The sequence below is a fragment of the Caretta caretta genome, chromosome 1 (genome assembly GCF_965140235.1).
Source record: "Caretta caretta isolate rCarCar2 chromosome 1, rCarCar1.hap1, whole genome shotgun sequence".
Lineage (NCBI taxonomy): Eukaryota > Metazoa > Chordata > Testudines > Cheloniidae > Caretta > Caretta caretta.
Window position 1 is genome coordinate 36,109,176 of NC_134206.1, and position 25,407 is coordinate 36,134,582.

The 25,407-nt window shown below is 39.3% G+C and overlaps 1 protein-coding gene across 11 annotated transcripts in view; it reads left to right on the forward strand.

Annotated features, from left to right (window-relative positions):
* GRIA4 (glutamate ionotropic receptor AMPA type subunit 4) overlaps nt 1-25,407 on the forward strand; it is a 283,762-nt gene that overhangs the window by 175,085 nt on the left and 83,270 nt on the right. For all 11 annotated transcript variants that reach the window (XR_007355785.2, XM_048844283.2, XM_075127061.1 and 8 more), the window contains 3 exons: nt 6,854-7,038; nt 21,932-21,985; nt 24,052-24,210. Coding sequence is in view for 10 of the 11 variants with exons in the window: in XM_048844283.2 (XP_048700240.1) it covers nt 6,854-7,038; nt 21,932-21,985; nt 24,052-24,210 (398 nt within the window). In the remaining variant the exon portion in view is untranslated. The remainder of the gene's footprint in view (nt 1-6,853; nt 7,039-21,931; nt 21,986-24,051; nt 24,211-25,407) is intronic.

The window sequence follows — 25,407 nt, forward strand, 5'->3', positions numbered from 1 at the left end:
CTGCAGCCACCACCTCTGCAGCTCACTCAATGCTGCTGTTATTTCTGCTGCTTGCTGCTACTTCTGCGATGCCACATTTTCAGGTTTCCACACTTAGCCCAGCTCTTAGTGATTTCACTGGGTAGCAGGGAACCTCTGTGCTACTGCCTCTTCGTGGCCTTTCACTGCAACTTTCTCCCTACACCAGGTCTAAGGTTTAGCTGCTGGATCTGCTCATCAGTGATTTTAGTTCTAGTAACACTGAACTCAAACAAGATCTCTCAGTTGAGTCCAATCAGCTCTGTCTTTAAACACTAGAGAGGGGAGGAGATGAGAGGATCAAATAGTATTTAGGACTCTTTAGGCAGAGCCCACACCATTGTATAGGTCACCTATCCGCACACACTCTCCTGTTCAGTGGGATTTGGCATCCCTACTCCCTGCTTAGCAAGTGAGGTTCAGCTTAGGGTGACCCACTCAATTAGGACAGGCTAAGCACAGTTCTGGTGCCTTTTACTCACACAATAACAGTAACAACATTTCATTACTCCTGCATTCAATACAAATGTGAATTGTAACTCAAAACCAGCCAAAGTTGATCACGTTGGCAAAGCAGCTCTGTCTGCTGAACACCTAGGCAGAGTATGGGTATCTATGCAAATACAATCTTCTCCTGAAATCTTTTCCCCCAATGTATCACGAGATGTCAGATGAGAACTCATTCAGGCCCTGCTTAAATGTCCACAAACTTTGGTGGAGCGTCTCCATTTTGTTCAGTGCCCAACTGAAGATAGGTAGGTGTCTCAGGCTGGCCATCCAAAAATGACGGATGACCCACAGTCAGTGTTCATTTTTTGAAATTTTGAGTTGTAAGGCCACACAGCAAGTCAGAGCCACTATTAGAACACAGGAGTTCCCAGCACAGACCACAGCATTCTGTATCACACCCAACTCTGTATCACAGAGGCATATACTGACTGCAGCGTTCACTTATAGTCACTCCTGGGTAGAACTGTGTAACAAAATCACAAATTTTGCCAAATTTCTCTCTCTCTCTCTCACACACACACACACACACACCCTCTTTTCTGGTCAAAATTGAAAATTGTGATAGAAAATGTATTTGAAACTTGAACATTTTCATTCAGCTCTGTTCCTGACCTACCACAGCGAAGTGATTTCTGGAACAGTGCCAGGATTAGTAGTGTCCCTTACCACAGTGCCTGCCTGGAAAAAAAATTGCTGGTTGGAAACTGCAATGAAGGGAGCTCTTTTCACTTGTATTGGAGCCATGTCAAAGTATCCCAGAACTCTGCGTGTTGCCATTGATCAGAGTGAACACAATGTTCCCTGAAGAGCACTTCAATCTGGTTCCTATATATTGCATGTGTTGCAAGTGATCTGTGTATTATGGTAACCTATGAGGACAGAATCTTTTCTTCCCAGGCTTTTGAGGAGGGGTGGGCTGAGACTTGCAGGGATTTTTGCGTTTATTTTATTTTATTCTTCTATGCTGCTGGATATTTATATACCAGGGTGGATTAGCAGTCATTTATATGCATATTTTATTTCATGGGTTGGGCATCTAGGAATATTTTAGATGCCTGAGTTAATAAATAGTGAGAGAGAATATTTAGGAGCTACTGTATCAATGATGAAGGACGAAACATTATTATAACACCCTGATAGGCTCTCAATAGACTGGGCTACTGTCTGGAGATTCCAGGGCTGCTTTGTTCAGCCCAAACACATGGGGCTTTAGAGCCATCAAGCCCTATCCTTCTTTCTTAGACCAGTATTTACAGAGACCCCTTTTCCCAACTAGGTGAGGCAGGGCCAAAAAGGTTCATGGAAGTATGTATCCTGGACACCATCATGCAGTAACTTGGGGAAGAGTAGAAGCATACAATATCGTCTCCCAGTTCCCAGGGTGGGGAAAAGCGAAAAGAATCTATCCATCCCAAAAGTGAAGAAGGTATATCCCCTTCCATCCATGGTTACTTTTATTGCTGTTATATAGGGTCCACAGGTGAATCTTGTGACAGGATTGTTGTACTAACATTCCTGTTTCACACTCCTTTTCCTGAGGGGAGGGAAGAGTAGAGTTAAAGACAGTGGCAGTGTAGCTAACTCTCACAATATTTAGTGTCTTACTTTAAAGTCCCATCTCCTGGATTCATGTGACTTTGTGAGAATCTCAGCTTTCTTCTAACAAAGACAAAGGAAGTTTCTAGCCTTCATTATTGGAAAGAAAATTTTGAAAATGTGAAGCCTCAAGAGAGCAACAGAAGACAAATGAAAAGAGCTGACAGTTATTTTTAAAAATCTAATAATTTTTGAAGAGTTGGGGTTGGCCATGCGGCCCTGATTTACTCTGACGGCACCACAGCTTTAAATGTTAAAATAATAATGATCTCCTCCCTCTGCAACATTTCCATACAATTCTTGTCCTGAGAAGGTAGATCAAAATGTTCTATTAAGGAAAATTATATTGTTCTCTCTGTAAAAAACCTGCAAGACTTGGCACGTATCAAATCTTTTTACTTGTTGCTGCTGCATAGGATTATTTGTAATGAAAACCCCCCATGTAATCCAGAGGGATGGGAGGGGGAGAACCCAATTAAAAAATACTCTTTTATTTTCAAGGTGCCTCATTGGAGTCTCATTAAAAATGGTCAGATCCATCTGTGAACATGATAATGATATGCATGTTCAGCTTTAATTGTCTGGTGGAATGGAGTATAATGTAGTGACTCTCCATGTTCATAATTATTTCAGATAACGTTGGCGACCAGGATATCTTTTTGAAAAGCAACATTAGTTTGTTAAAATACCACAATTTCACCTATCTGTAAAATGAAAAAGAAAGCTTGGGTTGAAATGTTAGAGTGGTTTTTTTGTAACCATTCCCTGCATACATTTTTGTTTCAAAACATCAAAGTAGCAGTGATTTTACTATTCATTGAACAATTGTGAATTGCATCTACATGTCAGGAATGACCTACAGAAAGTAGCTGGCAGAATTTTTAGGAAGCATTCTCAGAGCCGAATGAGCTCATGGAAGAAGGAAAAGGAAGCTTTCTTTGCATTTGGAAGGCCAAAGTAGTGGTTTTAGTCAATAGTATTGCTACTAAATTTACTAGTTACTATTTATAGATTCATTGATTTTTAAAGCCAGAAGGGACAATTAGATGATCGACCCAGTTACCCCTGCATGGACCCCAATAATTTCAGTTTGACTAAAGTAGATCTTCCAGAAAGGCATCATTCTGCAGTTAGACTGATAATTAGTATGTTAGCTGGTAGTTAGTATGTACAGTGCTGGGAAAGTTCCCCTGCATTTCTTTATTTGCTTATTTCATAAGCATTTTGTAAAATGAAACATCTCCTAGAAGCACACGGATTGGCTAAAATTGTCACTTAACAGCCTTAATTGTTTTGTTTAATAACAAGTCTTTGGTGTGTGTAACAAATAATATTCTACAATATGTAAAATCGACTGTATCCATATCACAGCATCTCAACAAAATGAACTGTACAGTTATGTAGCATAATTTAAGACAAACAAGGAAGTTACAGCTAAAAATAGAGAAGCGAAAAAGAGATGCCTTTTAGCATAGAGCTATAAGATCCAACCCAGCTGTCCTTACTCAGGCAAAACATCCACTGAAGTTTGTGATTTTTGCCTGAATAAAGATGCCAGGTTCAAGTCCTAAATTGGTAGAGAATGCCCTGTGGTCATTTTAATTTTTGTCATTTGGAATTTATGCAGCTCTGGATAGAGTTCATTTTTTCTGAACAGTACATCCAATTATTTTTTGGACAAATAGGCATACTCTTCAATATGTCCAAGTTTGATGCCAGCTGAGGCTGCAAATGCCTCCAGTTCATCCCATTTAAACTCCAGACTTGTCAGACTGCTAAATTATATTATTTTTCCCTATACAGATACACAGATATGTCATGGATACCATACAAAATGATTTTGACCTGAATATATAATAGTAGCTTCTCTGAGATGGAGAACTTGTATTCCATCCAGCTGATAGCAGCTCAGCTTTGTTGTGTTATATGTGAAAGGCATATTGGCATGAAAATATAGCATGGTTGCCAACTAGAGACAGGAAACTATACAACTCTGAAATGCCTAAATGAAGGCAGTTGCTAACAAAACTTGGGAAGCTAAACCTTGATCCACAGTAGAATTAAAACTTGAGTGTTTGGCTAGTAGTTGTCATTCACAGTGCTGCAAGAAATTCCTTCCTTGATCAAAGCACATCTTCATAAAGTTGTCCAAACTTAATAAGAAAAGAGTGAGAGGATATCAATTGCCATTTCAAACGCATTCATTCTGAATCAAACAAATGTTAGTCTGTGTCGAGAAACTGAATGAAATAAATGTTGACTGTGTTGATATCAAAGATAAACTCAAAGTTACACCATAAATGAGGTGGAACATCATGATGCAGCTCCATATAAAAAGATATATATGGAAATGTATAGAAAATGAGGCAAGAAATACAATGCTTGGGAAAGAATCTAGGCATGATTTGAAAAGATAATTACAGGCAAAAAAAAAGCAAGAGTAAATGTAGCAACAGGAAGAGCAGAATAATTGTGAAGTAATTAACATGAATTCTTCATTCTTCTTTGGTGGAAAAATAACTGATTTCAGGTTAAAAATGAACCCTTGTTACAGAAACTTTTTACTAGTGATTCTATCAAGTAATTTACTTTAGTAAATTATCTCAAATACAGACATGTAGTCTAATTCATACATATTTATTAGTGTACCTATTTCTTTAGAAATGGTCCTGTGGAATGAAAATTATTCTTTAATCCTTTGTGCAGAATGCAAATATATTTTACTTGTATTTTTATCAACTCAGACTTCACTTATCTTTTGGAAATAAATGTTTTGTTCTCAGTGATAAAGTGTACTAAGGTAATCTCCATCATCAAAAAGCTATGTACTTTAATCTCAATTATGTCCTATGTATTTGAGGGGGAAATACCTAATAATTATAAATGATACTATATAATCTGCGTATTTTTGAGTATGGGTGCTTGATTTCATTGGAATAGGAACAATCTGATATGAATTCACCTAGACTATTAGGAGTGCAAGAGGTAATGCCAAAGACAATTTCTCCTAGATTTACAGTAGCTCTCTGATTTCACCTGTGACATCCACATCATGAGGAATTAATGATGTTCTTATAGGTAATGTAGAGGCAAACAAGTGTATAGTATATTTATGGGTTTGCTAATATTTCATAGATTTATAATGATAGACAATTCATAAGCTCATTTATTTCTAAAATTTAATTTTTGAATATTCCTGTTCTTTGGATGGGTAGACCTATCAGTGCCTTTAGATAGTATCTTTCCTGTAGAAGGATCCCAAAACATATTGTAAACTACAGTGTATATATAGGGATCAGTTACATACCAATGAAATGCAGCCATCTCTTCATAGAACAGGGATCCATTCTGCATCAGCAGCATTACATACTAGCTTTCAGGAGGTGAAATGAATACTTTTTCCAACTGAAACTAGAGTGAGGATTTCAGGCAGGTAAAATATAACCACCCAAGTCAGAATATAGCCATGGTTCTGGACAGGATATCTGGTCTGAATGATCACATCTCCAGCAGCACAATGTCAACTTGCAGCCCCATGCTGATTTAACACCCACTCTGGATTTGAGTTGTTGGATCTCTGCTCTTTTAGATGGAATCTCCCAGTGTTTTAAGAATCTTCAGTTGCCCTGGTGAATGAAGGAAAAGCAAATGGTTCTAAAAAAAGATACTGGCTTTCCCCATCTGCTAGTGGGCTTTGCAGATGACAAATGAGACATTATAATTGTAATACCTCTATACTGCTGTAGAAGGTGCATGACCAACAGTGCTCCTTAGGGATCAGGTGGGGGTTGGCAGGTTGTCTGCTGTTGATGCACAGTCCTCTCCTTCAGCACCCCCACCCCAAGGCTTTCCAGTCCTCCCCTTTAGCAAGAGGGTTTGAGGGAGTAGGGCCCTTGAACAGTTACAGTCTTTTCCAGCTGGCCCTTCACACTAGGGAAAGGTTCTTGCTCTAGTATTGACGTTTTGGAGTGGATAAGGGAACCCGGGCCCGCCCTCTCCACTGGCTCCGGTCCAGTGCCCAAGGGTGGGCAGCTACACCCAACACCTTGGGGTTCTAAGCCACTCCCTCTCCCAGACCACATCCTAACCCAGTTTCCTTCAGCTTCCCATAGTAGATTACTCCGATCAGTTCCCTGACCTGCACACTCTGTCACCTGCCTCTCCTTTGTGGGTTTTCATAGGTCTGTGTTGTCAGGTCCTGGGCAATGACTCCTGGGCAGTACTTCCCCTTCAGAGCAGCCATCTGCTCCCTTCCACTGCCTTCCTCTGAACTGCTCTACCCCCCTTTTCAAAGCCCTGCCTCCAGCCTGTGCAGGCTTTGCCGGTGTGTCTGTGTGGAGCTGCCTGGGCCCTGAGCTGGTCTTTAACCCCTTGCTCTTCCATGCGGGGTTTGCACTTTTCATTCAATGACCTCAGAGCACTTCACAAACATACACTGGTTAAGCTTTACAACCTCCCTGTGAGCTAGATCGGTGTCATCTCCATTTATCAATTCATTGATCACAGTGATGGACATCATATAAATGCTTGTAATAACAATTATGAATAAATTTATAGATAGTTTAAGTGCTGTGCCCGAAGTCATAGGTAGCCAGTAGCAGAGTTATGACTCCTCCCAATCCCCTCTCTATTAGACCATACATTAAGGGATTTGATATTGATTAATAACAGTTATGATTAATAAAATGCAAAGATTGTGTTGTTAGTGTATTGTATCCTTTTCTTTTAGGTTACTCAATACTTCAAGCTATTATGGAAAAAGCGGGACAAAATAGCTGGCAAGTCAGTGCCATATGTGTGGAGAATTTTAATGATGCCAGCTACAGGAGGCTTTTAGAAGACCTGGATCGAAGACAAGAAAAGAAATTTGTAATAGACTGTGAAATAGAGAGGCTTCAGAATCTTTTAGAACAGGTAATACAACTTTTAATGTCACTGTAAACCCATTACTATAGTTCCACAAGAGCAGCCTCTAAGCTTTACCCTTCATTTATTTTTGCCAGTCAAGACAAGGTTTATTCAGGGGCCAATATTTTATCTCCACTTTCTCCCCATCTTCATTTTGATATTAAGCTTCCATCACAGCAGCCGACAGGTCAGAGTGAATAGCCACATCTGAGACAGGAGGCAGTGCTCATGCTGCTCAAACATCAGCCCAGAGCTTTAACATATCAATGCTTGGGGAGTCTTGAACCAAAGTCTCTTGGCTGGCAGGACAACACCCTGCTGCCAAGTTGATCAAGAAGACTCCCCCAATCTTCATTTTTTTATTAAATTCAGATTGGATTTTTTAAATCTAGATGGAATGTTTTTCTAAAAGCTCTGCTCAGGGATTTATTTGGGGGAAGTCCTATGGCCTGTGCTACACAGGAGGGCAGGCTAGATGATCACAATGATCCCTTCTGGCATTAGAATCTGTGCATCTATTTTTAAAAATATATATTTTTAAATGCCAATTTTATATGAAGAAATTGCTTATGTTTATCCAGAGTTATTTATTGTTCTCCAAACATCATAGACAACATATTTCCAGCTGTATAAGGTCTTGAAATCATTATTACACACATTTAAAAGGGGAGTTTTATTATCCATAACAAAGTATTTGTGAAATGGAAAAGAATGAAATAAGTGATCTTTTGGAGAAGGGATGGAGGGCATGTTCTTCCTTAGTTAACGAAGGCAGCAGTTATGTAAAGGAAAGAGACTATGGGCTTGATTATCCACTGCCTTGTACTTTGTATAGCCATTTATACCTGTGCCAAGTGGACTTAAAATGTTATCGTTCTCATCTGGAGAATCTGGCCATATAACTGTCTCTCTCTGAGCTATTTCTTAAATGACGGGAAAAAATAATAGTTCGAAAAGAGCATTTTGCTAAGTGATAGGAAAATAACTTGAGGCAGTATATTCTTTTTGTCTCTCACATAATCCCACATATTATGCTGATGCTCTGAACGTGCACTTTTCAGCATCTGTTGCCACTGTGTGAATACTACAGTGAATGAATGCCACCTAGTGGTGCTAAATTCTGTTTTATCGCGCTACTTCCTTTATTTTATTTCCTTATTTATTTATTTTTTATTTTGCAAAAGATATATTAGAGGTTTATAAAGTTTTTATTGCAAAAAACTTTAGTGATGCAGATGCTGGTATGGGCAGTTAAATATATATTGCCATTTGTGATTCAGAAATGTGCAAAGTAGTTTTTTTCTGAAAACCATTACAGATTAATTCTTTTAACAGCAGAAACGTGAGAGAAAGAAACTAAAATTTAACAATATGGCACTTCTGAATTTGACAAGGATTATTTCAAATAGGTGATGCCATACATATTAATTTGGCCAAATCTTTTGCTACTGTGTCATTGTATTTTAATGCACACTTATCGTAGCTTATAATCAAATCCTTCTCCTATCCAGTCTCTTTTGTAATAAAACAAGAGAGCATGGTTTTTAGGACTTGCTTTAAAGTGTGTAGGGAAGCATTTTTCCCCCCTGAGTTTTGTGTGTGTGTGTGAGAGAGAGAGAGAGAGAGAGAGAGAGAGAGGTTCAAAACCTGAATCAGTTGGCTTATAGAGAGAGTGTTATGTGTCCATATATATTTGAATGCATATTTCTTCATAAACTCATGGATCTATTGATCATCTATTGCTTTAATGGCAAGGATATACATATTTTAGAGCATGCTATCATTTTAATTCTGATCTCACTGATACTGGTTTTACATTGGTGTGACTCCACTAACTTCTAGGAGCCACTCCTGATTCTCATGTCAGCAACCGAGATTGGAATCAGCCCTACATTCTGCATGGACTATTCCTTTTTAGAATAGCTTGCACTCTTTGTTTGGATAGGCTTAGGGCTTGATTCTCCACTACCAACATCAGTGGAAGTTTTACTTTAACAGGGCTAGGATCAGCCCTTTGCTTATGTTGTATGGTAGATAATTCAAAGTGGTGGCAATTTAAAATATCAGGTGCTGACTTCTTTCATTTTGCATGAGGATTCCAGGAGCCTGTAGATGATAGATGTGGTGACTTCACAGAAGAGGAATTGACTGAGTCTCAAGCTCCCTAATTGTTTCAAGAGACCTTTTTCCCCAGACTTTTTGAGAAATTAAGTTTAGTTGTGTGATGTACAAGTCAATGTTCTGTAGTGTATATTAGCAGAAGTAAGTCAGTAAAATGAGACCTCAGTGCAAAGTGCTATGCTTTTGCTGACTAAGAGCGAGAACCTGACTTATTTGTGTGGGTGTAAATTAAAGAAGTGTAGGCTCAGTTCTGAACAGTTCTTCTTAGAAGGGGATGTATAATATACTGTATGTCCTACCCTGAGATAGCTGAGATTCCGGTTTATGATGAGTTCATTAGCTGTGTGAAGACAAAAGTAAATGTAAGGAGAAGTTAGTTGTTTAGATAGATAGATAGATAGATAGATAGATAGATAGATAGATAGCACCTGTTCCTTGGGAAGATAGCTTTGAAAATCCAAGTACAATGATTGCTAAGGTTGAAAAGAACAAGCATGAGGATTCTGCTACTGCATTTGGCGGATAGGGAACATGAAAATACCTATCCTTTTACGGATGCATAATGTGTTAGTTAAGTTTTGAGGGTATCCCAAAGAATCATCTTGCTCAAAATCCTTATGATGATGACATGATATAAAAACCATGATAGAAAAGTAAAGCCAGCCCTTTATGATCTCGGTGGACAGGTACAGGATACAAATGGACAAAGAGGAAGTTGCTTCATATTTACACTCCAAAATGCTAAGTCCAGCTCTCGTTTAAAATAAGCATTGATGCTGTTGTTGAAATAAGACTCCAGTGTTTTTGACTTTCCCAATTCCTAGAGATCTACTTTATCAAAATCTATTTCACAAGCTTGCTCTTTGTAAGATCTAAATTAGACTTCATTGTCCTATAATGTGTCCTCTTAGGAGATGACCATCTGATCCTTGATTGGGTCTTCCTGCTTCTAATCCAAATCCACAGACAGATGTTTACCAGGTATAAAATAATTAACTTTCACTCTCTTTCCTCAATTTATATACACATATATTATTAATAATTAGTTAGCTGACCTTTTTGTTTCATCTACATTTAAACAGGCATAATAAAAACAGCCAACATGTTTTCACTGAAAATTGTAAATGGAGAAGTATACTGAGAGATTAATACACTCTTTGTCCACTTTGCCTAAATACTATGATGATGCGAGGAAAAATATTCCCTAGTCCAAAACATTTTTGTTTTTTCCTATTGAAAATAATATTTGATTGGCACATTTATTCCATAGTTTTTAGATATGTATCTGATGCACAAAATCGGGGATGGTGTCCCTAGTCTCTGTTTGCCAGAAGCTGGGAATGGGTGACAGGGGATGGATCACTTGATGATTACCTGTTTTGTTCATTCCCTCTGAAGCACCTGGCATTGGCCACTGTCAGAAGACAGGATACTGGGCTAGATGGACCTTTGGTCTGACCCAGTATGGCCGTTCTTGTGTTATGTTCTTATCTTAAATATTTATCACTTAGGGCTACATTTTCAAAAATGTTGTCATTGTTCCTAATTTGTATTACAGTAATGCCTAGAATCCCACTCTGAAGTCAGGACCCCAGGATGCTGACCTAGGTGCTGTATAAACACTAGTTAGAGGCTGTCCTGACCTGAATAAGCTTGCAGTTTAGAGAGACAAGATTAAAAAAAGGGAAAGGGAGGCACAGAGATGGGAAGTGACATGTCCAAGTTCACATACAAGTTGGCGGCAGAACCAAGGGTTACTAACTCACAGTCCATTACCACAGGATCATGCTACCTCATGATTTGCCTGTGCCCATTCTATGAACAATTATGCTTTCAATCACAGGTGTTTAAGAGCACAAACATTTTTTATGAATTAGAGGCCAAAAGTAAGTGAATGAGACTGAGGATTCTATCTACTTAATCATTTTGTGCTTCTAAACTGTGCTTCCAAATTGCCCTCCTAAACTAATTTGCATGCCTACATTATTGGTAAGTGCTGTGCAGCTTGGCTTTCCATTCCTAACAATCAAACTGCTAATACGTGCAGTGATGACTAGTGATTTATAAACGGAACAGTCCATCGCAACAATAGTCATATGCGCTACACAACAAGAATCAACATCAGTATGTTTCTCCCACGTTTCACTAAGAGTGCTCATTTCTTTTTCTTGTGCTTTGTAAAACAGTGTCTCCCTTTGTATTTTCAGCTTGTTCAGTAAAGCTCAGCAGCCAAGTGGAGGTAAATTCAAACTGGAAATATGGACGTGTATCTGTTAAATGAGTGGCAGCTCATTATTTTAATCCTATTATAGATGTGCTGGATTTGGATGCTGAACTCCTATTTCACCACAAATGTACCCGTGGAACAAAAACCATTATCACAGAGACCCAAACAAAGCAAATCAGTGTATTCCCAAGTAACAGCAACTGAAAAATAGTAATTAAAATTCCTATCTGCTTTTTTATGAGTTTGTACGATCCAAACTGTATATGCTGCAAAATCAAGGATACTGCTCAGTTTACTAGAGCAGGAAAAAAATAGATGTGTAGCAAAGTGCGCACACTGTTTAGGGAAATGTCAGATCACCTTGTTCTAAGACTTACTTGGATTTAATCTGTTGGATTAGTTTGCTTTCTGTGTTCTTGTGAATACTTCATATATTTCTTTTTTTATTTCTTCATTTGCCCACTTTCAAATGAGACTGAAGGAGGATGCCACTAAAGCTCACATGAAAATGTAGAAGTGGCTGGAGAATAACATAGGCAATAAACTGTAGAGTCAATCTCAATTATTTAACTTAAATATATCCTATTTGTTCAAATATATTTGCTTTAATTGCTGTTACTTCAAATTTATGCAGCATTCATTAAGACATATGAGTCCAAAGCCCCAAAGAGATTTTACACTCTAAACAGACAAAATGCAAGGCATGCAGAAAAAGATGATGATGGATAGTCACTATTGTTAGTTCCGCAGATTTTGCAACATACTTTTGTGGTTTTGGGGTTTGTTTGTCTTTTTAATCTATACTAAAGGAGAATGTTAATTTAATTTCTAAAAAGGAAGGAAATGCCAAAGTTGATGGTGCCTGTCCAATCTTTACTCTGTCTGCTTGTGCACATGCATACAATCTTTGAATACATGCAGTCTTTAAACACATTGTCTTGCCTATTTTTCCACAGGAGTGCTCATTCATTGCTCGTATATGAACAATGCACAGTTAATATGGTAGGGATATAGCATATAGCATGACTGAGACAGGGTGTTACAGATCTGACCCCTATTTCTGGCCAGATTTAGGGTCCAACTGTCCAACACTAATCACACTGAGTAGTACTTATAAGAGCAGTCCCATTGAACTCAACTTAAACAAAAATTTCTGAGTCAGGCCTAGAATTTGGCTTGAAATAAGGCACAGATCCACATAAATCTGCCTCATTCTCTGCTTACTGTTCACTTGCATATGAGTAGATGAGTCTTGTGGAAAATAGTATGTGATCAGGTTAATACTCTTTCCTAACTGAATTTTGCAAATGTAAGGCCAGATTGTGGTTCAGCTAATGAGCCTGAACTGGGAAGCAAGGTAGCTGTTATTCTCCTGCTCTGGCTACCTGCATCATAGGCAACAGCATGAGAGCATCCTTTGGTGGGGTTGCCACTCATTCTCTCATGAGGATGAAAAGGGATGTGGGTGGAGCCTTTGTTCTGCTCTCCAGTGCAGCTCAGCTGGGATTAATTTGTCCCAGGTATAGGGCTGGTCCAGATTACTTCCCACAGGAGCAAGGAGTGAAAGGGAACCAGATTGTGACTCAGAGTCACATTCTGGTTCTGATGGTCTGCTCATGGGGCAGCACAGCTGCACACTACCCCTTATACAGGGCTCATGCCACAGCCACAATTTAGCTCCTAGAGACTGTCTCCATCCCAAATGTCAAGCTTATACCCCCAAGCTCTATGGCACTGAAGCTGTCAAAAGTGCTGAGCTCTCCCGCTTGATCTCTGTGTGTGCACATTTGTGGAAATATATATGGCGGGGCTGTATTTTTTGTTTGTTTGTTTATCTTTTTTTGTATTTGAAAATGGTTGAACAGTGTTTTGTCAACTTGCCTGTTCAGCACTGACTGTGAACTACTAGAGCTTGTAAAAAATCCTGCACATGAAGTGCAGCTAGTCCTTTTTGGTGTGAACAGCTGGGGGCTGGAGGAACCATTTTTTATCGTTTTTATGAGCTTTTTACTTAAATGAAAATGTCCATATTGGATTGTACTGTCTCCTGTCCCACTCCTTTCATAATCCTCTGGGCCAGATTATAAAAGGCCATAGTTTGTGAATCTTTGAAAAACTCCCACTCCCTGCAATGATAGTTGAATAGGACTGTTATTGCGGTGGTTATTCTTTCCTTAGAAATTTATATCTGCTTCTGGTTTCTTTTTTCTCAAGCTTTTTTATCAGTCTTTTCTCTTCTGTCTGTAGAATCCAGGTTGCGTTGGCTTTCCCATCTTCTACCTTGCACAGTCCAAAACTCTTAAATTTGCTGTATGAGAATCTTTAAATATATCTCATCTATAAACAATGATCTGTCTTCTCTTGAACTTTGCATAATATAACAGTTTCATTGTCAAGATCAGCCATCTGGCTCCTGAGCTGTACAGCAGGTTGATTTCAATCTTTTTTTTCCAATACAAGTGCCCAATGCAACCTTTTCCAAGAGACCAGCACCTCTTCACTCAGCTCCATCAGTGTTCTGCATCAGCCAGCCCTAACATCACCACTCATACAGAATTGCCTTCACCTTTAAATACGGAGGTGAAAATTGTTATTCAGTGTCTGACGTACATTCAGTTGTTCAATGGAATCATACGCATTAGCAAAAAGAACATTCACAGCATCTAGTACCATTAGCAATCAAATCTAGGAAGTAAAACAATATTAACATTGTAAAGCTTATATTTTAAAAATCGGAAGCCAAGTTATAATTAATTAATATGGTTAAGCAATATTGTCAAGTGGTTACAGCAAGGTGCTGAGAATCAGGAATCTTGGAATCTGTCCCCAGATCTGTGACCAACTCAGTGTATGTCTTTGAGCAAGTACTTTAACATTGCTGATCTTCAGTTTCCACATTGGTAAAGTGCTTTGTGGTGAAAAGTGAGGTTCAGATCCAACTCCCACTGCAGTGAAAGAGATGGATCAGGCCCTAAGTGTAGAGTTTCATTATTATTTCTACCACCAAACTAAAATTGAATCAGCTGAATACAATTTGTGGCTGGGGAAAAATATGGAAACCAACGTATACCGTTTGCTCTATTTGCTCCACTCTGCCAATGATAGCTAATCCTGATGAAGTAATGCTACCCAGCTGCAGGTTACGTTGATAACATGATAAAGTTGTAAATTTAACGGTTCATTAATTAAAATATGTATCTATCTGGTTTACTGGTTTATGTTTTTGTTGGATGTTCTGCTAACTTTCACAGAGAACTTCGCTTTTGGCCAAATTACGCTTAACTCATTCTCATGATTTACTGAGGCTATGTCTATACTACACAGCTTTTAGCGACATGGCTGTGTTGCAACAGCTGTGTCACTAAAAGTCATGCAGTGTAGCCACTGTTTGTCGGCTCTCCTGCCGACAAAAAACTTCCACCCCCAACGAGCAGCATTTGCGTTGTCAGCAGGAGAGCGCTCCTGCTGACAATGCACTGTTCACACTGGCGCCTATCACGGCAAAACTTTTGTCTTTCGGGGCGGGGAAGTTAACACCTCTGAAAGACAAAAGTTTTGTCATTCCATTGCCAGTGTAGACATAGCCCCATAACTCTACATTGAAGTCTGTTGCATGAAGAGGATCCCCGTGTCCCTTGGCACAGGCTAATCTAGTGTCTCCCCTTCTCATATTTTCATGCACAGCCTATCCACTAGCCTGGAAAATAGGCTTTCCGATTGACTCTGCCCAAAAAGGACTGCAAAGGAGCTCATTGGTCAAAGTTCTTGGCACCTGAACAGTTCTCCCTGCATTGCTCTGGTAACTGCCCCACTCCTGTCAGCTGCCTCTGTGCTACATACAATAGTAGCTGGCTGAGCTTAGGTCCCAAGGAAGGCTGTGGATTTGGGGGATTCTTCAACAGGTCTTCCCCTCTCTTCTCTCTCTCCTTCTTCTTCTTCCTCCTTCCTTCTTCCCCAGCAGCGCAGACATGTGGATTGTAACAGGGTGAAACTGAGACCAGCCAGTGTGGCAACCCCTTTGAAAGCCCATCACTATGCCCTCGGGGGAAGGGACCTTCCTCCTTCCCTCACCACTGCCTGTGATCATCAATGAATTGGGAAAGGGCCCTCTGGGCTTTCTCATTTTCTGCGAAATGATTGAAATTTCTCATTAAGTTTTTTCACATGGAATATTTCATCCCTGTCTAGATGTGTTGTAATGGTGCAGCAACATGGAAGCACATTGTCACAGCACTGCATAGCTAATGAGTTTTGGACCCTAACAGAGTGTTGTTTCTTGAAGGAAAGAGAATGAGTGGGCAGCTCAGCAGACAGACAAAGAATTCATAAATTAACCTAATCTACCTTTATTTACAAATACACATTTCCCACCGATGGGCTTGGAACAGAAATGAGTTCGAGTAGCAAAAGCAGCAGAAAGTGGTAACCTGCCAAGGTTCTTTCTTACTCATGCCTTCTGAGGCAATTCTGAGGGTTTTTTATTCCAGCACAGCCAGATGTTTTCTCTGCATAACTCTGTCTACTCTATGTATAGCAGAGGTGGGCTTGGCATTTGAAGTTCCTGTCTTCTGTGCTTAGTCAGGTGCTTTCAGTTACCACGTACGGTGGGTGGGTGGGTGATGCTTGGGCTGTGCCACTGCTTTGCAGTAGAGAAGGAAACCCACTTACTCGCTAGCAGCCCACTGCTTATCTGTGTGTTGCTTCCTTTAACTTCCTTGTCAATGATGTTAGGGCATCTGTCCTCTAAATCTCCAGCCACTCCCCCAAACAAGAGCATCCCCATCAACTTTCTTAAGGACTTGCTGTGGAAGTTAAGCTAGTTTCTCAGTGGCTTTTTTTATGGTTTCTCAGTGGCTTTGTAAAAGATTTATCCCAGCTTCAGACACTGTATAAATTCTCATCTCTTATTCTGTTTATATCGTTACCCCTTCTGCCACAATACTTCTATTCAAGTCTCAATCTTTTATCTTTTACAAGCCTCCGCACTTTTTACAATGTATTACCCAGGCCTCACTTTATTGTGTGGCTTCTTTTTCTTAGGAGAGTGGATTGTCACGCTATCCTGAAGGGGAAAGCTGCTGTAAAATTCCCATTTGTTATGCACAACTTTAGCTTTTAGCAGGTGTTTAACTTAAAATAAGGCCTTTTCATTCCAGCAACACTGACTCCCAGTCTTCTGGAAACCACAATGAGCAGGACGTTTCAATAGCGAGGCATTATTTTTAAATGAGATGTGGTATATTCATTCATTTTGTGGTATTAAAGAGGGAAGGCTGACTCAGAGGGCCTGATTGCTGATGGAAATCAGAACTGGCTGAACTGAAGTCAGTGGAATTTCCACTAGTGCAAGTGAGAGGAGAATCAGAGCCCAAAGCTGTTAACGCTGACATGGCTCTATCTTCTTCTGATTAAATCAGTTTCTGAATTTCCAAGTAGGGTTGCCAACAGGGTTGCCTGTATTACATAGGACGTCCCTTATTTAAATAGAAAATTGCCTGTCCCATACAAAATCAGTATGGGATGCTTTTTATCCCATATTTCAACAGCAGGGGGGCAGGACTCATAGGTGCACAGGAAAAGCAGATGGGGTCATGCTCAAGGGCCAGGGTTAGGAGGGGAGTGGAAAGATGCACCCCTGTGAGTACTGGCCCCCTGCTGGACAGGACCCCCTACTAAGTCCAGCCCCTTGAGCGCAGCCTAGTCTGCTTTCCCTGCACAGGCTCTGTTTGGCGGGATGAATGGACGGCGCTGTGTGCCCTGGAGCTGTACTGAAGTGCCGGGGTCAGGAAGGGGCTCTGTCTGGCAGGGGTGTAGCCTCCGTGCTCACAGCATCTCTGCCAATGTCCCCAGCAGGGGGTGCAGCACTGCAGCAGGGAAAGACCAGCAACTGCAGCCTCCAACTCAGCTCCTGGTGCCCATGCAGAACCTGAAAAAGGGTCGCGGAGGCTGCTGGCCCAGGAGCTGAGGCCCTGGGTTCTCTGCAGCATCCAGAGCTGGAGATAGAGAAACCCTAGGAAGCATGGGGTTGGGGGGAGAAGGGACTTACCCCCAGAGGTTCAAGTCAAGATTGGGTACATCTGAGCTCTGTCCTGTATTTTTTAAATACAGTGTTGGCAACCCTATTTCCAAGCAAGACTCCCAGAACTGTTGTTCAGCTAATATTAAAGAGTCATGTTAAACACACTGTGTAAAAACCAGGCAGTGCAGAGTTAAGACTGAAAAGCTAGGTCTGATACTTCCCTCACTTACATCACTCTTATGTCACTCTCACTCCATTGGCTTACATGAAGTTACTCTTGATTTACACTGGTACATAGGAGATCAAAATCAGGTTATCTATTCTTAAATTGCATATGTTAAACGATCATCAGTTAAAGATTCATCCAGTATTCTGTTCTTTTTAGGTTCTCATGCCTAAGATACCTACATGCATTGTAGTAGGTTATTGATAATGTTTTATGCATTATCTCTAAATTTCTGTCCTTTTGCAGGATTGAGTCAGGATTCTGAGATAATAATGAATTCAGTTCAATGTGGTTTAATCTTTCTCTTTAGTGCATTCATATAAATGAGGAAAGAAGGCAGAATAAACTGTAATAGAAATTATAGAGTTTTTACAATAGACCATTACAGTTTTTAAGGCTACATAAAGATGTTTTCATGTAAATATACATTCTCTCTCTATCCCTCTCTCTCTCTAAGAATTGGGAAAAATCCTGCATTGCTACTTGGGCATGGACTTGATGATCTAATTGGGCTTTTTTGTATTTCTAATTCATTTGACTCTGCTGTAGTATTTAGTAAAACCAAGCATTCACAGTGAATGATGTGCTGAATGAATTTTGCCTCATTTTCTGCTCATGAGTTGTTTGGGAGCTGCTTACGCTTTTTTAATTTATTCATTATTCAGAATTGTTTATTTTATTTATTTATGAATTTGTTTGGATTTAAATACAACAGCATGACAGAACTCCAATTCTAGGATACCCTTGTTATTAATTTTAAAAATGCAAAATTAATATCATGACAAAAGCAAAACAGTGGCATGTTTGGGCCTGCTGTCCTCCCCACTCCAGACCAATGTAACCCACCTATCACTTTTCTCCCTAAGCTCTCTCTAAGCTGCTTCAGCCTTTTCTAAATGCCCACTCCAACAGAGACTAGTATCCCTCAAATGTCAATAGATTTACATCATTTCAGATGAAGAGAAGAAGGATGGTCTTGAGGCTAAGGCTTCTGGCCTGGGACTCAGTTCAATTCCTTGCTCTGCTACAGTCTTACTGTGTGACTTAAGTCAAGCCACCTAGTCTCTCTGTGCCTCAGTTCCCCATCTGTAAAATGAGGATAATATTCCTTCTCCCACGCTTTATTTATAATGTAAGCTCTTCGGGACAAAAACTGTCTCTTATTTCATGTACATACAGTGGGGCCCTGATCTCAGTTGTGGCTTCTAGCCCCTGCTATAATACAAATAATGTAAAATAATAACTGAGTGAGAATTTAATTTCAAAGTTGGGGGGCCCTTGCAGAAAATGTGCTGTCCTCAGCTCCTTTTCTTATATAGGAAGGGCTCCAGCTTGAGTGCCTCCATTGATCTTAGCTGCTGCAGCAATATAGTACAAGGGAAAAGGTGGTCCCGCAGATAATAAGGTCCTATGTCATGCAGGGCTTCATAGTCAGAACCAGCCCCTGAAACTCCACCTAGAAGCCAGTAGGTAGTCAGTGTAGATTTTGGAGTACTGGTTCATCTGCTCACAATGAAGTATTCCATTAAACAAACAGTCTGCTTCCAAATGGAAAATAATTCTATAGAGTTTGCATGAGCAGCTCATCATAAACATTTGAGATTCAAAATCAGAACCATGTTGATTAGCTTTGACTGAACGTATAGGTCACATAGCATTGTCTCTCTTCCCCAGTTGGATGAGCATAACTCTTAGTATCTGAGTTCTAAGAAGTTCAAAATTTGCATTCCACGTATATTTTCCAATATTCACTTAACATTTGCTGTGTCCATAAACAGTTCTGACAGCACACTTGCTTGCTAGAATGTCTGCAGAGAGCAAATACCGGAAAGGCACGAACATAACTGAATCAAATTCAGTTAGAAATTTTACTCCAATATTTGCCATAATATTTTTGCAGGATTTGATCATTTCTATTATTTTAACAATTTTAGAAATGCTTCTGAAACTTATGATCATAAATGGGTTTATGATGAGCTTCCTTGATTTGACTGCTGCACTGTAATGGCCAGTGACGTCTGTGCTGTCAAAATTATACAGCGCCAGATTCTCAGCTCAGGTAAATTGTCATCACGGCACTGATCTCAATGGAGCTATGACATTTTACACCAGTTGAGGATCTGGCCCATAGTTTTTAAATGTCATTTACCTTCTATGTCAAGTTAGTCTCTTTCTCAAAAAGTGGATATTTCACTTAAAGGATGCTTCACAAATTATTTAACACAGGATTTTACAACCTATATCAATTTCTTTGCTCTTTGGAGGTATACGTATACCTGTCTTATTATGAGCATTACTGATGGGAGTACAGATATAATGACAGATCACTGGTGTACGGGACTGCAGCTGCTTTGAAGCCAATGGAGTTGCAAGTTACTTATTCCAGCAGTGAATTTGGTGAACTCGTATGCACACTGGAAAATGCTATGACGACAAGCTTCTGCATATGTTCAGTAGGCTGTTTATAGGGACTTGATTTGTTTAACTGAAATGAAGGCGCGTTTAACCACTGACTTTAAAGGGAGCCTTATTGGACTGCGGATGAGTGCTCAGTTTACATCATGAACAGTCAACCCTGACACATGTTGTTTTAAAAAACTAATCTGATTTTAATAATTGGAACAAAAGGAGCATTAGAAGCCAGTAGTGTTTTGGCAGTTAGCGGAGGGAAGGAACATAGTTTTCTTGTATGCCATGTAACTTAAAAATACTTAATGTTTTTAAACTCTCTGGACCACAGATGCCAAATTCCTCTATTTTGCTGCACCATGAGAAGGGGGTTGGTCTGACAGAATAACAACGGGATTAGGAATCAGTCAGTCCCAAACCCTAATCTGGATTTAGAAACTGAATTGCTCTGTGTGCTTTGGCAAATGGTTTAGTCTCTCAGGCATTTATCCCTCATCTGTAAAATGGGCATATTAATAATTATCTACTGCATGGGAGGCTGGAAGGATTAGTGCATGTTTGTTCTGTGCTTTGACCATGGCCCGTGCTGTATGAATGCTAAACCTGTAAACTCTTCAGGGCAGGGACTGTAGCTGAGGTGGCTCTAAGCAGTAGAGAGGATTGAGCTACACGTCTCCTATTAATTATTAAATTCACACCTCCCCCACCTGAAAAATCTCAGCCTGTGTATGTTTTCTGTGTGTTTGGATTGCAGTTAAAATGCTTTGGGGAGTTGGGGAAATGAGTAAATGAGAAGAAATAATTAATATGTTGGACCCCAAAGCATCATTTTTATAATGGAGTTGTGAAAGCCCTAAATAAGAGTTAAGAGGACTCTATTGCCGCTGAATAAAAAAAATTCATGATGCAGGTGTTGCTACAGTAAACCTTTAGTAAAAGCAGCTTTCACTTTAAAATTAAGCCATTAGTACCCGTCATGCTCTGCAGCCAAATATATTCACTCTTAGCTGTTCTAGTAAATAATCCGGGATCCACATAGCAAATGCCATTGGAGTTATCACTAATTATTGTGTGTATTGGCCAAGGGTTGATTTGGGTAGAGAATTATTTTCTCACCCGCAATGCTGGGCCTTCCAAGTCAAGGCTGTGACAGTTGGCAGCCAGGGGGTAATTTGCACTGCTTCACTTGGTTCTGTATCATTTCTCTCTGTGGGCCAAATACTCCAGGCTAGTTTGGGCTTAGCCATTATGTGTGTGTACAGGCGGGTGGGTGGAACAAGCAAGGAGTCCCCTGCCGCCAGCGAAAGGACCTATTGCAATTGCAGCTGATCTCCAAAATGGGCAGAAAGAGTTCAGAGCTGAGCGTGAGCCACACAACCTAGCACTCAATTCTTATTTAGTTTTCATTCATGCAAGCTGCCATTATCTTCACGTTCTTGGGTCAGGACTGAATAAAGTACTTGACCCTGTAAAAACAGAGAACTTCTGTCCCAAGCACCAAAAATGTACCATGTTCCCCAAGTATGGAAAATAAAAATAAAAAACCAGCCTTTAGTCTTTCATGGTATCATATGACCTCCGGTGTCTGGATATGTATACTGCGGGCAATTACTACACTTGCTAGAATAATATACTGCAGCAACATGTTCAATCATATGGAATGCATTCAGATTGCAGAATTGCCCATTAATTATTTTAGTTATTTGCATTTTAGCAGGTTCTAATGATTAGACATTAGGAAAATTATAGCTACCTCAATCACTTTGATTGGGGGGCGGGGGGATCTCAACATTATGGTGCTAAAATTACATTTCTCATAATCATATGATGATTAATGCTCAGTTAAAGCAGTACAATCAGATACAGTTTGCTCTTTCTTTCTCCCCACTCCCCACAGATTGTGAGCGTTGGAAAGCACGTTAAAGGCTACCATTACATCGTTGCAAATCTGGTAAGATCCTTTTGTATAATTATGTCAATGGTTTACAAGTAAAACACTCAACTGTGCTGTGGAGCTATAACGCTACACACAAAGTTTGCTGTTTGTAACCAATATACAATTTACCATAATAGGTTCTGTGCAATGTACTGAAGAATGTGCATTCTTTGTTTTGACTGCTGCCATTTGAATAACAGAAAGCCCAATTTTGCCCTAAGGTACATTCCATTAAAATCAATACAGGATTAAGGGGCTGCCTGGGTATAATTTAGTACAGAGTTTGATCCATATATAATACTACACTATCATTTTTTACTCATTTTTGTGTATTACTAGAATAACAAGGTTCAGCATAACTTCTCCACATCCTTCAGGGTGGCATATGTTTTGCTGTAAGATAAGCTACTTCCAGTAGTATTACTGATTCAGTATTTTCCCTCTAAATCTACATTATACATTTGCGTAAAACGTGTTCAAAGAGGAAAGGAAAAGAGTAAATTAAATATTTAATTATTAAAGCAATCTCTGTGCTTAAACTAAACATCCTCATGCAGAGAATATAGATTCTGGTTCTGAAATACATTTTTGTTTGCTTGTTTTCTTACTCTTTACTCACACTTAAAGAATTTGAGCTGACAAAAGATTCTGTTGTGCTGCACTGTACTTACAGCTTCAATTAATTTTTTTTCAAGTTTTTTTCAGACCTTCAGCTTCCAAAACAAGATAAGTCAGTCCTCTCCAGGCTCTTGCTAATTAGATTTTTGGCACCCCAAACATATATAATTCTTCAAATTATTTTTCCTATGTAAGGTGGTTGGAGGAGAATTAAATTGATCAGTGGATTGATAATGGGATATGAACTGAAGCTTATTCCCCTCTGGGTTACCTGTGAAAGTGACTGGAAGCTGCAGGTATCTGACGGCTGTTCAGTAGCCTGTGTAAAATGAGTTGATGATCTGACACCTTTCACATGCACTAAAATTCTCTTTAAGAGCTTGATCCAATGCCTTTAAAGAGGGTCTGTCTACTGACTTGAGTTGGCATTGGGTCAGGTCCTCAGAAAACGTTTTCTAAATCTTGCTTTTTAAGTGCAATGTAATAACACTACTGGGGATAAATTAAATTTGCCAAATCAGTGGAAGTTTAACAAAATGTGAGATGTTTCAGTGATAGTTTGGTTGGGAAAGAAGACTTGCAGGGGTGGTATTTTGTTTTGGTCAGTTAGCTAGTTTGATATTTATGCGTTCCTAAAGTGGAATTATATCTCTAAAAGCACCTTTAACTAAAGGGCTTGGATTTACACTCACTGAACAAATTAACCGTAGAAACACATAATTATGGATGTGCCTATAATTTAATTTTTCTTTCTATGTTGACATTGAGGTTTAATATAAACCTCAAATACAATAGAGAAAATGGTTTTCTAATGGGTACAGTTAAAACTTCATAGTAGGCTTGGTTCTGATGTCACTTACATTGGTTTTACACTGGCAGGCAAACCTACAAACTCTACGTATAAGTTCTGATATCCCCATCACACCATTATAAATGTTGGATAACTCATCCATCTTCAGCTTGAACAATTGATCTCAGACAGCTTATACTTACAAAATAGCGTCTCCTTCACTCTGCAATATCACCTTGAACCATGGGCATAATTGATTAGGCCTCAATCCAATACCCGTTGAAGTAGTTTGGAGTCTTTCCTTTGTCTTTAATAGAGACTGGATCAGGCCCTTAATACTCTGAAATTGCTTTGCAAACAAGAGGATCTGAATTTGTTTCCTCAACCATTTGTCCATCATTCCCAATAATGCCTTTTCCAACTGTTGATACATACCTATTGCATTCAAACAGTAACCTGGTAATTTAAATTCACCTTTTTTTTTTTTATCATTCAAAATAACATTATGCCCTAAGGCTGAAGTTTCTTCCCAGGTTTTAAGCCTTTACTTGTCTTAGAAATCTATTTACCTATTTTCTCTCTGTCTGTTCATTTATGCTCACTTGCTAACCTAAAACATGTCTGGCCCAGAACAATGTCCTAGGGCAAACAAAATGTTAAATTGATTTTCTAGGGATTCAAAGATATTTCTTTGGAGAGGTTTATGCATGGAGGAGCCAATGTAACAGGATTTCAGTTAGTAGATTTCAGTACTCCTATGGTAACTAAACTCATGCAGCGCTGGAAGAAGCTGGATCAGAGAGAATACCCAGGATCTGACAGCCCTCCAAAGGTACTTGTTAATTTTACATACTACCAAGGATTTTATTCAAACATTTTAACTTATGATTCACATAGCTGAGTTCATGAATAAATAGCTTTATTTCATAATATTGAGCTACAGCACAAGATATGTGACCTCACAAATACTGATGACTAATTAAACTCAGCATTGCAATTATCTGACAGAAATATGAACTGCTACAAATTTTACATCTTCTGTCACTTGTTCCCCAGTTAACCCCCTTAATGACAAAATTAGAAATCAAAATTTTATTTAAAACTGATATCCTAACTCCAACCAATCTGTGATGTTAGCCTTACCATATTATATGTACATTGAATTCATAAATTTCCAGACAGCAAGCTGTCTTCTGAATCTGAGATATAATAATAATTAATATATAATCCCTATGTTGTTGGCTATCTGGAAATTATACCCTATGTTAATCCTGGTGTAATGCTTACAAGTAGGCATGATTTTACAGTGCAACTGCATGCCTTTCTGGTTCTTATCTGTCCAGTCCAATACACCTATCAAAATCTGGCCTCTTCTACAGACCTGACATTTTCTTGACAGGCAAACCGCAACTTGGCTGTAAAGATAAGTGCCTCAGAGTTAATTTATTATTAATAGTAATAAATTGTATTATGGTAGTGTCTAGAGGCTTGATAGGGATTGGGACTCCATTGTGCTAGGCACTGTACAAAACACAATAAGAGATAATCCCTGTACCAAAGAGTTTACAACCTAAACAGACAAGATAAAATGTGGGAGAGGAAACAAAGATGTGAATTAATTTACCCAAAGTCACAGAGCAGATCACTCTCCTGAATCTCAGCCCAGTGCCTTATCCGCTAGATTACCCTGCCTTTGAGCATCTATGTATTTTTCACCTGTGTTTTCAAATTAACAGCATACGCTATCTTACATGTTTTTTGCCTAAAACTGATACTTTCCACTCTGACTTCTCTAGTCTCCTTTATTTCACTATAGCCTATTTCATGAGAGCAACTAAGCAGAAATTTTGCAAATGGAATGAAAAATGCTAATCCTGATTACTCTGCAATTTAAGTAACCAGATTTTCCCACTCTTTCCAATGCATTTATTCATGATCCTAAGCCTGCTCAGTGAACTACCAGTTCTTCTCTCACCTTCAGTGAAGATGGCTTGGCAGGTGTTAGTCCCAGATGGATAAAATAAATGAC